The 15246-nt window shown below is 36.1% G+C and overlaps 1 protein-coding gene across 3 annotated transcripts in view; it reads left to right on the top strand.

Moving 5' to 3' along the window:
• The window catches only part of LOC131041705 (uncharacterized), a 158807-nt gene extending 144149 nt beyond the window's left edge, over positions 1-14658 (top strand). For 2 of the 3 annotated variants that reach the window (XM_057974886.2, XM_057974885.2), the window contains 3 exons: positions 13538-13621; positions 13843-13956; positions 14057-14658. In XM_057974886.2, the coding sequence (XP_057830869.2) occupies positions 13538-13621; positions 13843-13956; positions 14057-14272 (414 nt within the window). In that variant the 3' untranslated portion in view covers positions 14273-14658. The remainder of the gene's footprint in view (positions 1-13537; positions 13622-13842; positions 13957-14056) is intronic. The other variant, XM_057974888.2, reaches the window with a different exon arrangement.
• The last annotated feature ends 588 nt before the right edge of the window (positions 14659-15246 follow it).

Below are 15246 nucleotides of genomic sequence, written 5' to 3'. Positions count from 1 at the left end.
TATTCCATCAATCGTTTTATTAAATATTTTATTTATTATTGATATATTATGTGGCCTTATTTTAATAAATCAAATAATTAAAATATTTATTAAAGTGGTTAATCGAATATCATCTTTATTAAATATTTGAACTATTTACATTTATTAAAAATTATTGACTTAAAATGTAAAAGATGAAAATAATGTAAAACCTTATTCAAGTGATGTTTTATAAATCACTTTATGAGATTTTTTATTTTTATTTGCATTTTGAGAGGTCAAAGAGATATTTTTGCATTAATGAAGGCTTGCAGGCCTATCAGGAGATATTTTGGGGCCATTTATGGTGCATTTAGGAGCTTTTATGGCAAAGCATGGGGTGGCTTGACTTTTTGTTCAAGTCTTTTCAGTTTTACACTTGTTTTTGACCCTAAAAGTGGGCTTTTCGGGTTGAATTCGACCAAGTGGTTAGGGTTTGCTTTGTGGGATGCAGCTGTTGGAAGCAGCATATATACTGCTTTCCTTCTTCATTATAGGGGTTCTTCATTATTCATCTTTTGGCAGACTATAATTTCAGAGTTCTTTCTGCAAAAGGGAATGGTTTTGTAACACTTTTTCAGAAGTAAGAGAGCATTGTAACACCTTTGAGCAGTAATAAGCAGTCCATGCCTTCCCATATTCTTTTGTTATTGTGAGTCCTTGGTGTTAATGCAGGTTTTTGTGACATTCTTGTCCTTGAAACTGTGTTTTCATGTGGATATCTTATGAAGGAGTATAATTATTTGCAGGTTATAAGCTGTGTGAGTGGAATAACAGTCTTAGGTTGGGAGAAGTGTTTTTCTCCTCTAAGGATTGTGATTTTAGCCTTCTTATAAACTATTTATGCAAGGGTTATGATTTACTGGGTTGTGTAGGTGAGTGTTATTGCTGTCATATTGTTTGTTGTTTATTGTTCGTTCTCAAGATATTAAGTTTGGTGCATCACCTGTTAGGTAGTAGGTTCATTTTCATGTTTTCCTTCTTCTCTTTTCTCAACAAAAATCATTAGGATAGTTAGAATTAGGTGATAACCAGCTAAGAACCAGCTTTCTCTGGAGGTTCACTCCAAGTTTTAGGCAACCCACAGGCCTAGGAGAGTTCCCATGTGTCACAAGCCTATTGAGTTGATAGCTTAGCAAATAGGGTTGCAGGTTCATGTGATAACAACAAGATCACAATAAAAAAAGATATAGTCTCAAAGCATATATCAGTCTCAAGAAGCTAATGACCAAATTGCAGGTCTGGAACAAATCGTCATTGGTGACTTGTAGCATGCTGCCAGTCCTAGACAATGCATGAAGGTTATTAATCAATTAGAACAGCAGTTCAAAGAAGCCATTGTAGTTGTAGACCAGTAACAAAGCTTCAAGTGCAGCCCTTACAAAAGATTCACAAGGATCATGCCTTTAAGCTCATAAGACAGTCATCAAGCATTTATTATATTAGCCTAGAAGATCAAACCCTAGATTTGTAGGCCTATAAGATAAGACTGTTCTTACAGAGACATAGCAGAGAATGTAAGCTTCATAAAGCAAAGAATACAGTGAAGCAAAGGTCACTGTCATAAACATTGAAAAGAACCTTCTACACAGTGGATGGCAGTCATTAATACATACAGTACACAGTGATCTTATTCATAGTAGATGAGAAATAATATATCATCCATTTGCAGGGATAAAGACAGTCAAATGTGCAATCAGATTAAAGGCTAAGTTTCAAAAGTACAGTCAATGACTTGAAAGATAGTGAATAATCAATACAGTACAGTCCAATAAGGGCTGACCATAGAGGAAAAAAGTAGCCACAATGAAAACTTCCCCATTCACAGCCATGGTGGAGTCTTGAAAGAATGTCTCAATACAGAGGATCAAAAGACCATTCAAGAGCCTTCATAACAACAAATCTAAAGAGAAAAACAGAGTAAGTACTCTTCAAAGGCTTAAAGAACCAAAGATCATTGTGTTAAATGACAAGTTGAAGCCTCAAAATGAGAAAGTTACAGTTAAAATCAGTGACAAGGGTTCTGAGTTTTGAGCAATGAAATAATATAGTTATAGTCTTGATCAAATCAAGATAACCACCATAAGGATACACATAATAGATTGTAGCGTACAGAGAGGAGTCTTGAGGCAGTAGAGGAATGTTTTGTAGCAGCATGAAGACCTTCACAGACAAAGGATGATGTAGTTAGAGTTGTGTCTTCGAACACAGAATAGTTTCAATTGTGCATTTGTAATTTCATTTTGACAAATTACATGTAATGTCAAAAATTGTAATTGCAAGTGTCAGTTTCATTTGCATTTTTGTAAAATGTAATTACATGTAAAGCAACTACAAGTTGAGTTAGATTAGGACTGTAGTTGGAATAAGTCATGGTAGTTGAGAGAATTTCTCAAGTTAGTTAGGATCCTCCCACCTTTTCCTCAAGGCTCCTCTCCTATATATACTGGAGAGGGTTTATTGTAATCATTATCTTTTGGCAATGCAACAAAATTTTGCTAGTTTGTATGTGCACTCTAAGACTTTGAGCTTAGATGTAAATCAAATTGCTTTCAATAAAAGAGGCAAGTTGTGTTGAGACTTTGTGCCAATTCAAGTTGTTATGTGACGACATTTTCTGGAATTGATTGTGATTTTTGTTCTATTGTTCAAGAGGGATTTAAATTCAATCTTGTAGACTTTGAGCTGCTAATTGTATTTAAAGTCATAGGTTTGGTTTTCAGGCTTGGTCTTGTAGACTTTGAGCTGCTTATCACGTTTGAAGCTAGTGTAGAAAGCTCAAGCAAGTAGATAACTTGTAGACTTTGTGTTGCTTTTATTTTTAAGACTTGTGCATGTAAGGTGAAGGTGAATCATACTTGCGTACTTTGCGCTGCCATATGTTGTATATTGTTCTTATTTTATCATATCTGGAAAGGGTAGATAATATTGTGGGAACTAAAGACTTTGTGCTTAGGTGTTATTTTCTCGTCCCGGAGGAGGTGACGGAAGTCTTTGTGCTTTCAGGAAACTTCATTTCCTCTCTTGATTATGTTTTGAGTTGCTGTTATTAAATCTTTAAAAATTGTTGTTTCTTTTATGTGAAGAGAAAAGAATGTAGTCTTTTCTAAAAAAAGAGGAAGGTTGTTGTCCTACCCAAATTAGACTAATTATTTAGTTAGTATTAGTAGTAAAGGGGGAGCCTTCCCTAAATTAGGAGAGTTTTATACTCACACACTATGGCTGAAACCACAATTTTGCACATCTTCCAGGGGTACAAAATTTTCAACCAACATGTTTGATAGGACTAGTTTCATCACGTCCTTCAAGTCTGTGGTCTCTACCTCAATCCAATTGAATTTCACCTTGTTGTTTTCCTTTTCATATATTGGTAGAAGATGCTTTCCACTGTCCTTTGTTTGATTAGGAATGTCGAAAATCTTGGTTGCTCTAATGATCTCAATAGGTAGCCTAGAACACATTTTCTTTCTTATCTCCAAATTGTCAGGTGCATTCATGAAATGATCTTCAAGGTGTAGCTTGTGTTTATGCTTCCTTCCGCTAGTCTTCTAGATGTTGTCGTAGGGATCAAAATTGTCTCTAGGAGTATACAGCATTAAGAGAAAAGACTTCAATTCTTCATCTGTAATATCCCTTGGCTAATCTGACCCTGTTTCGCTTATTTGAACCCCAAGGAATATTGTCAAACACTTGGCATACAATGTTTGAAGCCGCTGTTATGAATTTTTTATTTATCTTCTCTGGGTTTGTAGGCTGCAAATGAAGTTATGGAAAGCTTCTAACAATGCAAGGTTGTTATAGAAATGATATATTAGCTGTTTTAGACCTTTCCACACATATGTAATGACTGAAATTAACTAGTACAACTAGTTGACATTAAGACAAACACTTGTCATGCATCCCAATGTATACCTACAGCCATTAGGCATTTAAGCAAACAATTGGCATGAAAGCTAAGTGGCTGATCAATGTTGAATGTTACCATGAATGTGGAATATGCAAATTATATCTCCATTAAACATATGCAACCTCCAAGTATTTCATGATATAATCATAATAGAAAATGATGCAATGAAGTAATGATTTTCTAATACAATGACCATAGATAGAAAACCTGGAATTTCAATGGCTGCCTTGATATATTGGTTTGATTCTCCTCATATGCAAATCCCTTGTCAAATATATATAGCTGTTCAACCTTTCTAAATACCCTTCTATAGAACTCGAACTACTGTAGCGCACTGTTCATGCTCACTGTTCACGGCACTGTAGCGCACTGTAGTCTCTTTCAATTTGCAAACAAACTCTGAAATAAACCCTCCAATCAGCTCAATATTGACTTCTGAATGAAGCCAACTCTCACAAGCATAATCAGATGATATTGCACACCCTCTATATGCTGTTACAATGAAGAAGCCATGCTCTCCAATGCCGACAAGCCTTGAATCCTACAGAAACCCTTGGTATTCTACACTTCAATGCTCCAGAGAAACTTCAATCAAAAACTCCAATCACATAATGAAGTTCGATTCCTTTTGCACACTTATATTTCCTCAAGAAGTTCGAACTTCTTCAAAAAGCTCTAAATTAACATTAAAATGTTATAATATTTCATTGGCATCAATAATGTGATTAAACCTTGGGTTATGTGCTCATAAATTATTAATAAACTTGGCCCCCTTCTCATGATAAATAGACCCTCATTTAAGTGCTTTATAATATAAAGTCATTTTATAACTTAATAATATAATCTCCAAATAATTAATGTTTAATTGAGCCAATTAAACATTAATATCTCCATGAATACTTTGTATTTTCAAACGTCGTCTGAACTGGGAGCTAACACGAGGAGACTGCATATGACCATACCCCCTTTACTAAAAATAGCAGGGGTCCATCTCTAACATCCCAAGACTTACTAAAAATAGTAAGTAGAGAAAGTGATGTCTGAATGATGCCAAACAAAGACCAAACTAAAGCACGCTGAACACTGGAGATGATACCAATCCTCAAAAGACCCTCTATCCAACACATTAGCCTACGAGGGTCAGGATAATAGGCTAATCTCACAAAATCCAAGTCTGCTAAAATGGGGACATTACATCATCTATCTTCTTTGTTGCCTGCAATGATGGACATACTTCCAAGGATCGTCCTAGTGAAATGGTAAATGAAATCTTTTCCTTCGATTTGTTCTTTTGTACTTTGTTATATGCTATTAGTTGCCTCACTAGCTCAAGCAATATCAATTTATCAGTAGGATATCTTGGCAACATATAAGGCAGGCAAGAGCATCCTTGGACCCTTATATAAGTGAACTCAGGAAACTGAATGAACCATGCACCAAACTTCTCCACTAACTCCTTTGCTTCTATTGATAACCTTTGGTGAATACCTCCTTGTAGTGTCCTTGTGATATGCATAGTGAATGCATCGTTTGCCCTCTTGTAGTGTGCCTTGTTAAGGTAATGCAGCTGGGTGTAAGATTCACATGCTCTCAGCTGTCCTGATCTTGTACCAACTGGTCCTCTGTATGTTAATCCTACATATTCACAAGCCCTAGCAAGTGAATTGATGACATATGAGCCCATGTAGAATGTCTTTGTCTGTTCTAGCCTCTTGAGTTGTACATCAATGTTATTGCTGATAATTCTTGCCCAGTCGATTCTCCCTTTTCCTGTTGAAATGGTATCCATGAACTAGAACATCCATGTCTTGAACTAGAAAGCTTGTGGAATCCCGAAGAACCGGCTAATAAGTGTGATCAAATCCCCAAAATCTTCCTTGAAGTCAATCCTGTGGAGCTTACTCGGAAGCTTGGATTGATGGGGTCTACTCTTCAGTACCCAATATTTGTTGATTATCTCTTGGCATTTGTCGGGATCATCATCATAAACCACCTTTATGGCATCCTTTCTTTTATACACCATGTTGTTGAATTCTGGAATATGGAAAGCCTTGCTGATTGCATCTTCGGAAAGATAGGCAAGCTCTCTTCCATCTGGTGCTACCATCTTTTATAATTCTCTTACTCGGATCATAACACTTAGCACATTCCACAATGAGTTTGTTACACTACATTGCTAAAGGGAACCTTGACACTATCCATCATTTCCCTAGAGCATCCTGTTGGCTTGGTAGTGTACAATGGACTCTGAAACTTGTTCATGTCAATCTGGCCTAGGTTGATATCGCCCACATTGCCCCAAAATGAGGTGATTTTGGACTTTGTGATGATATTCTTTGAATTTTCCTTGATGAGAGCTTGTCTTGCTCCAGCCATCCTGCACCTGTGAGAGATGCTTAAGTTAGTTTTACGATATTGATAGTTGATTTGCAAACAACTCAACTACCTAAATTAGGATGCATAACCCTAAGATGAATGTCTAACCCTTAACATGAAAATGATCATCTTCACAAATAATGAATCTTCGTTTATACTTGAAGGATGATCAAAATATAAAATAAACTTCCCAAAAATGAAAATTGACAAATGACAGGGTATACCAGTACAAAACAAGGTCTGATATGACAAAATGAATCTGTCTCAGACCTGCAAACTGATTAAGAATGAGCTGGTAATCAATCCTTTGGCTAATTTCCTCCTTTACCAGGCCTTACTAAATATCGACTTGGGAGTGAATCAAGTTGCAGAAGTAAAATCGCTGATCGCCTTCAAATTGGGTGCTAATTAAGGGTGATTTCGCTGGGACTTAATTCACTGTTATCTAATCACCTTAATTTTGCTGATCACACATAAAAATCGCTGTACTGGTGAAGTGATTCACTTGGAATATCAAATCAGAATTCTAATCGCAGGTAGATTCGCTGTGAGGAAGCCTCATACGTCGTAAGAGTTAACTGGCAAAATCGCCTTTTGCCTCCCAATTCAAATTGCTGTCCCTAATCGCTTTTGGGTAAATTAGTTTGCAATCATGGCGCAACCTGGAACGATAATCACATCTGAGAATGGATTCGTTGTAGCTAGCTGTTCGTGTCAAATTCGCTGGTGAGGACTGAATTGCTGCTAGAGGGAATGAGAATATCGATTTAGAAGTGTGTAAAAAAAAATGCAAATCACTGGGATGCACACAATTTGCTAATTGCTCTTCACCTTAAATCGCTGCCAGTAGATACGATGGTGTTTATGATGTTGATGTATATGAGAACGAATTCACTGACCTCAAATAAGATTGCTGTGTCAAGGTCACAATCTCTTTCAGTCATAAACTTATCACTGACTAGCGCCTTATAACATGAATCACTTGTCAATTTCGTTGTTGGAAGATGATGACATACTGAATGCATCTGTTCATAATCAAAATCGTAGCCATAGATGGATGATTTTCGCTGTACTTCTGGAAAGCAATTCGCTGCCTTAAGCAATATCAATTCTATGTGCTGATCAAATGCAATGATCAACACAAAATTATAGTTTCTTGCAAAGGTTCGATACTCCATCATAGGAGTTTGGCAGTTTTATTTAATGCTCCGTGATTGAAATAATAAACATCTTGGTTGCCTTCATTCAATATTTCATGGATATTCGTTTCAAATTTTAAATGAAAGTTCGATATTCCAAATCGTGGCACTTTGGAGAAGTAAACTTGCTCCCTACATTAAATATCTCACAATCGATTCTCAAAGGCGAAACATTTAAATGCATTGCATTTGTTATTAACAAAAGGCCTCTAACTTTGCACTTCAAATCCTTGAATGTAATCGCCTTGTAATCATCTTGTAAATGCAAGCGCTGCACATTAAATGCATTGCAATCACTATTTATAACTCAGCCTCGAACTTAAAGAATTCGTATTGAATAGAATCAGCCGACTACATCAAAGTTAATTGTCTAAATTGATCTCTTCAAAATCGTGGCAATCAATTTTAAATGTTTTTCACTTGCGCGCCACCCTCCATTTAATGTCCTTCAATCATCATTTTGAAATTGACCTTAAGCCTTGGAATCCATATCAAATGCATTTTGAGATTGCATTGTTCGAAGTTCAACTTAGGATGGTGCCATCATACTTTGCATCACGCAAATAAGTCCACTAATTCAAATGTATATTGCTCCACTCATAGATCATCGTCGTCAAAGGACGAGACGTGTTTGGTCAAAGGACAAGGCGTTCTTACCTAGAACGAGTAGTGTTCTAGCCTAGAACGGATAGCTTCCTAGCTTAGAACGACTAGTGTTCTAGTCTAGAATAGATGGTGTTCTAACTTAGAATGGCTTGATCATGCAATCGTATAAATGTTCTAATTCAAGAGATGAGATGGTTCCAGCCTAGAACGAGTAGTGTTCTAGCTTGGAACGATTGATGTTCTAGTCTAGAACGGATGGTGTTCTAGCCTAGAACGACAATTTTGCTCTCATGCCTTAGCCAGATTTTTTGATTTTTCAATTTTTGAGGGTGGATCGCTCTAGCTCACTTCATGTTGAGTTATCTAAAAAGAGACTTTGACACCTTATTCTAAACTACGACAAAGCAAAGAGGGGTCCCCATTTGTGATGGGGTGATGTGTGATTTGGTCACAACAAGCACCCAAAAGGTAACTATCCTAGAAATATGTTTTGTGAGATTGGCTAGGTTGTTGGTCATTCAATAAAGGATTGCCCATACAATTTGAATAGTAGTACACATGTACTCTTTACGTAGGGAGAGTAGTCCACTCCATCGAAGTCACATAATGCATCTCCACGCGGTTACTAAAATTAATGAGGGAAAAATCAAATATAGTACGATTCCAAATGATGTCCTATCATACAATGTCAACAATGTATTGAATGGGGACATTTTGCAAGAAACTACCAGAACAAGAACAAAGTGTAACTATTGTACAAATGGTGTGGATTGGATGACCATGAAGACATCAAATACTCAAAACAAAAGGGTATTAATATGCTAGATGTGGAAGAACAAGACAAGGCAATTTTGGCAATCACCAGAGCACAAATGAAGGCCATATATCCAAACCCTCATGTGAAGAAATTTTGACTTCACGAAGCCAAAGTAGAAGTAGAGCAAGCAATGGCAAAGGAATGAAGGACTTCCAATGAAATTGCAAGTACTTCCTTGCGGTCGAAGTTGAAGAACATGGTAGAGCAGGTGCTACAGAAAATGATACCAACACAGGTAATATACCTTCTTCAAAGTATGCCACAATTGAGAGTGGCAATCACCAACACGATTGGTGACGATCAAAATTGGAGGCAGAAAGTATAAATGTGGACATGATAATAGAACTGCCACCCTAGGGACAACAAGCCATCGACTTGATGTTGCTATTGGTGAACATAGGGAAGAAACTTGCTATCATATAAATGCAAATCATGGGAAAGAATCTGATGAATGAAATTGTTAATGGAGGATTGAAAGTCAAAATATTGCTAGAGGACCCAACAGTTCATGCTAAATTTTGTGATCAGTCCATTGCAAAAGAAAGCATGTGACACACTGATGGGGAGAGGAGGGTTGGTAGTAGCCAAAGCCCGTCACAATTGGAAATAAGAATGCAATCTCCATTGACAACAAGGGTTGGAAGTATGTAATTGATTTAAAGAACCAAACCATCAATGAAGGAGCAACTTCCTCAAATATATCAGATTTAGACTCCAATTTTGAAAATGATCTAAAAATTCCTTAAGACATGTGGTGATTGGTGAAGAACATCTAGATGTCCTCAGCCTCTGCATACACCTCTTTGATCCACTCAATTTCATTCCCAATCTTTTGTAGCATAAGATTTAGTGAGTGGACTACACAAGGTGTCCAAAAGATATTTTGATATCATTCCTCAACCAACAAACCAACAGCTCTGCGGTTCTTTGCGTTGTTCGTTATGAATTAAACAATGTTACGAGGTCCACTTTCTCAATGGAAGAGATGAGAATATTAGCAATAAATTGTCCATCTTTTACCTACCCCTCACAATCCATGGCACTCAAAAACATTGCCCCTTTAGGGGACACCGCTATGACATTGATCAAAGGACGATTTCTCGAATCTTTCCACCCATCTAAAACAATGTACACACCTGTCTCAATCCATGAATCCCTTATGGGATTCAATGCATCTTCAACCCCCTTGATCTCTCTTTCCAACATGGTGCCACACACCTTCCCATAACTCAGACCCTTGTACCCCCTTGGAGCTTCATTAACTTTTTTCAACATCTCTTTCGAATGTGGGGAGTGAACAACATTGAAAGACAACCCATTTGTATATGTTGGTTGAGAATGTCTCGACCCTCATTTGAAATGCACTTTCTAAATGTCCCTTTGATATTTTGTGTACAATGGGTTCTTCACTTACAACATTAGTTGCAGTAAAAAATGGGTGGTTTTCTACCACAATATTGGGATTAGATGGAGGTTGCATTCCCTTTATTTTCTTTGGAATGCGCTGATATAATCTGTGCTTCTCACTCATCTACTTCATCTTACTCCCTAATTACATTCCCTGCATTTCCAAAGGAATCCACCACCTTCTGAAACAGTCATATAATATCAATGTATTTCCATAGAGGAGAATTTGGATCTGTTTTGAATTTCTCATTTTGTTGTTCACTTGTGGAAGTAGAACTAGTTGCCATTTTAGTTCCTAAATCCTATGGCAAGAAAAAATCTGAACACATTCAAATTTTTTTTTTTTTTAAAGAATAGAAAAAAATAGAGGAAAATAAAGATGAAGAAAAAATGAAAAAAATAGTACCTCTTATAGCGAATGGAAGGTTGCAAATGCATAGGAATGAGGGTGCAACACTTGATGAAGCTTCACTCTTCGATCTTCAACTCTCTACGTGGATGTAACAAGCAAAAAATCTATGCAGCTCTCTATGGAAGAAATGTTTGTTTGCAAAAGGAATGAGAAACAAATGATGTTTTGATTTCTTAAGTGTTTTGGAGGCACTTTTTAGGGTTTAGGTCGGTCAAAAAAGGAAACTATTCCTCAAAAAAATTAAAAATTGCAGATTTTTTTACATTTTGTCGGGTTGGGCGTCTGGGTTCGCCCAGGATGAACCGATGCCTATTTTGGCATGCCTTAGTCACACCCACAAGTGAACCAGACCAGGACCAGAATCAGGTTTGAATTAGACTCGTATCTAGCTAACCAAGGGGCGAACCCTGCAACATAGATGGAGAGTCAAGGTTCAATGGAATCGAACGATGAAAGAATTTTGGAGTTATAGTCATGCTTGGAGGATGAGACAAATCGTCTCTGTAACCTATGTCACTAGCAAATGGAGGACTAGGAGGTATTTCCATCAATGTGCAATTTCCTCAAAACTACGACTCTTATTTAAGAGTAACCGATAAAAAATGATTTAAAAAGTTGGACAGTTTATGTGTGCAAGATGCGATCCATTGTTTGAAAAAGACAACAACTGTGACAAAGGTATTTGACATTGCAAAAGAATGTAAAATTATGGATGATACATCTCAAAGTACTAAGAGCAAAATAATTAACGTGGAGCATACAAAAATTGGTCAGGTCAAATCAACTTCACAGAAAATTTACAAAAAAAGAAAATTAGAAAATGATCATGGAGTTACGAGGACGAAGGCAAGAAATCATATTAAAATATAAAATGTTCAGAGAAAATTATAATTTAGGCCAATTATAAAGTACGACCACTGTATTATCAAGTAGTAAGGCAACATAAAGTAAAATTTCAAGTGGTCACTAGAGTAAATTATATCATTTGCCCAATCCATTCATTCATCTGACAATTCATTCGCCTTTCACAAACTATGTGTCACACTCCACAAAAGAAGGTAATAAATATTATCATACGACTAGTCTAGACTCAAATCGTTCAGCAGTGTTAGTAGAAAGCATCAACTACTTATATTGTATTGCCTACACTCCTTAGATGGTGGTTCATACAACATTTTCCATTGTGGTTCATACAGCAACACTCACATCACATTGCACAAGACCCTCACACCACATGACACTATTTTTACATTGTACGACATCTGTAAATTCTCATATGGTGACCCTATCCTTTGTATGGTCGATGACTTGCTCCATTGTATGACATCAACCATCCATTCAACACCCTCACATTGTACATCTGTCCCTTGTATGATGTTTGTCCTAAATAGCACATGGAACGCACACACAGTGTTTCATCATTTGGCACACGGCACAACATCCTTGACAAATTGCACAATTGGGTAAGACCTTAGTTTATATTCTATGGCTCCCTCCTAGACTACAAGTCATTTCCAACCATCGGCATCAATTGGCTCCCTTCACCATATGGCAGTATCAATTCCTTGTACAATGAGCACAATCCCATGCATATGTGGTGCAATAGAGTTCATAGGTGGTCGATCACACTATACAACGACTTGGGAAGAGAATTCGACCCCTGCTTGAAATCATACATTGGATAAATATTCCAAAATATCTATTTTCTACATTTTTCAACATTGCTTTTTGTCTCATTTACAAGTCCAAGTTTGCAAGGTACACTTTGATTTGCTAAGTACACTACAAGTTCAAGTTATCAAGTTCATGTACAAGTCTTTGTCTACAATACTGTCATTGGTCTTCCCTAATATTACTTGATGTTTACTTGTCATCTAGAATACAAATTTTCTTTTTTTTGGGGGGTGCGGGTGGGAGGGAAGGGATGTAGTCAGCATACAGTGTCTATTGATATGTTTTGATAATATTGGTTATCTGACTATGTATTAATTGTTTGTATTAAATGCATATCGGCTTCAAGTAGTTATAAGTGTCGATTGGTCGACGGTTGTGTTCCTCTTGGCAATTGTCAGGTCCTTTAAATATATTGTTTATTGTCAAGTAGTATGATCTAGCCAAATCAACTCAAATCCCTGGCTGACCATCTTTGGTCTTCTTTTGTAATAATCTCATGTGTGAAAAAAGATATATTTTACTCTTGTACCTGTATGCATTTCCATCTCTATTATTAATCCATATATTTATTTTATTAGATAGAGCAGTAAATAAACTTGAGAACAAGTCTATTCAAAGTAAAAAAACAATAAAAATCAAATTTCAACTTTAATGCTAAACAAAAACTCTGGTCATACATGCTTTAATTTTCTTACCCCAAGTGGAAAAATGCGGATAAAAGGGATAGGTATACATAAAAGCATTTCAGAATCACTTTTAAAACTCCAGAAAAACAACATGGCAAATGAGATGTGTACTGGGAATTAATTGCAAGTTTTAGTGTGTAATGCTACCATGATTTTGGATGATTGTCTTATTATTTGCATTTATGTTATATATTTTAAATGTAATACGTATCATTTGAATTTCATGTTGGTATGTTGACGAAGGCCCACGTGCTTTAATTCTTGTTCCTTTTTCCACCCCAGTTGTAGAATAGAGGAATGCTATAGAACATGAAAAAAGCATGTACTATGTTGAATTCAACCATGTTTGAATAAATATATTTTTTATAAATATACACGTGTCCCATTTCAATGCAGGATATATTGTATTTATTTGATTTGGTTGGATGTTAACAGGGGGAATCGTCTGCAATCATGGCAGCAGCAGATATTGCTATTACTAAATCTGGCAGTGTAAATGTGGAATTGGCACTGTATAATGTAAAAATTTCTAATCTAAGAAGTGTTTTAACTTTTATGCAAAATTCACCTTTTTTGGACAGCTCCAATATTTGTACATGAAGTTGATAACAGGCATACATGTCTGCATCATCTTAAAATGCTTCGCTTGTTTCAATCTAACATCTGCAATTATAATTTCTTGTTTTCATCAACTCTCCCCTGCATCATATTTTGGAACTGATGTGGACATGTTTTGTCAGGTACCTCAAGTTGTTCTGTACAGGATTGGTGGAATAACAAACTGGATTGGTAGAACATTTTTTCAATTTCCTCCAGAGTTAATCTCTCTTGTAAATGTCATTCTTGGATACAAGGTTTAAAGTCTCCCTTGATGGCAAAACTTTACAATGAAAAGTTTGGATAATATAAAGTCATCTTATTGGTAGTTAATTTGAATGCCATTTGTGGATGCAGTTGGTGCCTGAGTTTATCCAAGATGAAGCTAAGCCTGAGAAGATTGCAGAGGCAGCAATGAAACTGCTGCCACTAACAGGAACTGACAATTTGGAACGTAAGAGGGTGCTAGATGGCTATGAGGAATTGCGCCAGTTGCTGGGAAAGCCAGGGGTATCAACTAGAGCTGTAAATTATATTCTTCAAGCATTCCATAATTCAAAAGAAGTTCATTAAACCTTGGGAAGGAGCAATTAGTTCAGAAAATGTTATATACAACATCAAATTAGATGTAGAATCTCAAAACTATACCATTATTTTTATATGTATTGTATGGGAGGACGTTTGGAGGTGCTGAAGCAGGTATGCTATGCTCTAGAGTTTAACTGCTTAAATGGCTGCTGGGTATAACGTTTTCCTTGTGATTGACAATATGCCAAGCATCAATAAGATTTTATATATTTGATTGACAATGATTGTAGGTCCTCAATGACAGAATTTTGTTGACGTGGGAAACTGGTAAAAAAAGGATGGATTTGATTCAACATCAAATCAAATATTGGTATTGAGAATGTACAGAACGTTACCTGCAATGTTTATATCTGTACTCTTGTGCTTTCCTAAATATAACATTGAAATGTATGTATGGCTATTTACAATGTTAGAAAACAGGCTAAACATATTTCTAGAATAGTTAATGGCAACTCTTGTATGCCCTTTATGCTTTTAGGTTGTCATTAGCGTAAGGTGCATGATACTTAGACATTTATATGTAATTGTCCACATGATTTTTAAAAGTGTATATATACTGGTTATAAACTTGTCCTAGTGGTGGATACAGAGGGCATAAAAAAACATAAAAATGTTTAGTTATCTATTCTTAGCGTGCAGATCACTCACTAAATATTTCGGTGTCATATATCTCATCAGTTAATTAAGTAAAAGCGGCTAAATAAAACTGAAAGCTTAAATTTGCAAGACCCATTCACAAAATTGATATTTCAGAAAGAGAATAAAAAAGAAAGAAAAAGAAACTAAAATTATGCAAAGACAATTACATCTATTTGTTAAATATAATATACAAGTTGAATGCCAGGAGAACAATTAAGTGGCTGAACATTCAATTGGAGAACTCGTATGGCCATTGACTCCTTGAATGAGATGTAAAATGAGCCACTAAAAATTTGGCTCCTTGAATTCAACTCATGTAC

Source organism: Cryptomeria japonica, chromosome 11 (genome assembly GCF_030272615.1).
Source record: "Cryptomeria japonica chromosome 11, Sugi_1.0, whole genome shotgun sequence".
NCBI classification, from domain to species: Eukaryota; Viridiplantae; Streptophyta; class Pinopsida; order Cupressales; family Cupressaceae; genus Cryptomeria; species Cryptomeria japonica.
Note: the sequence above shows the minus strand (reverse complement) of the source record. Positions and strands in the feature narration are given on the sequence as shown.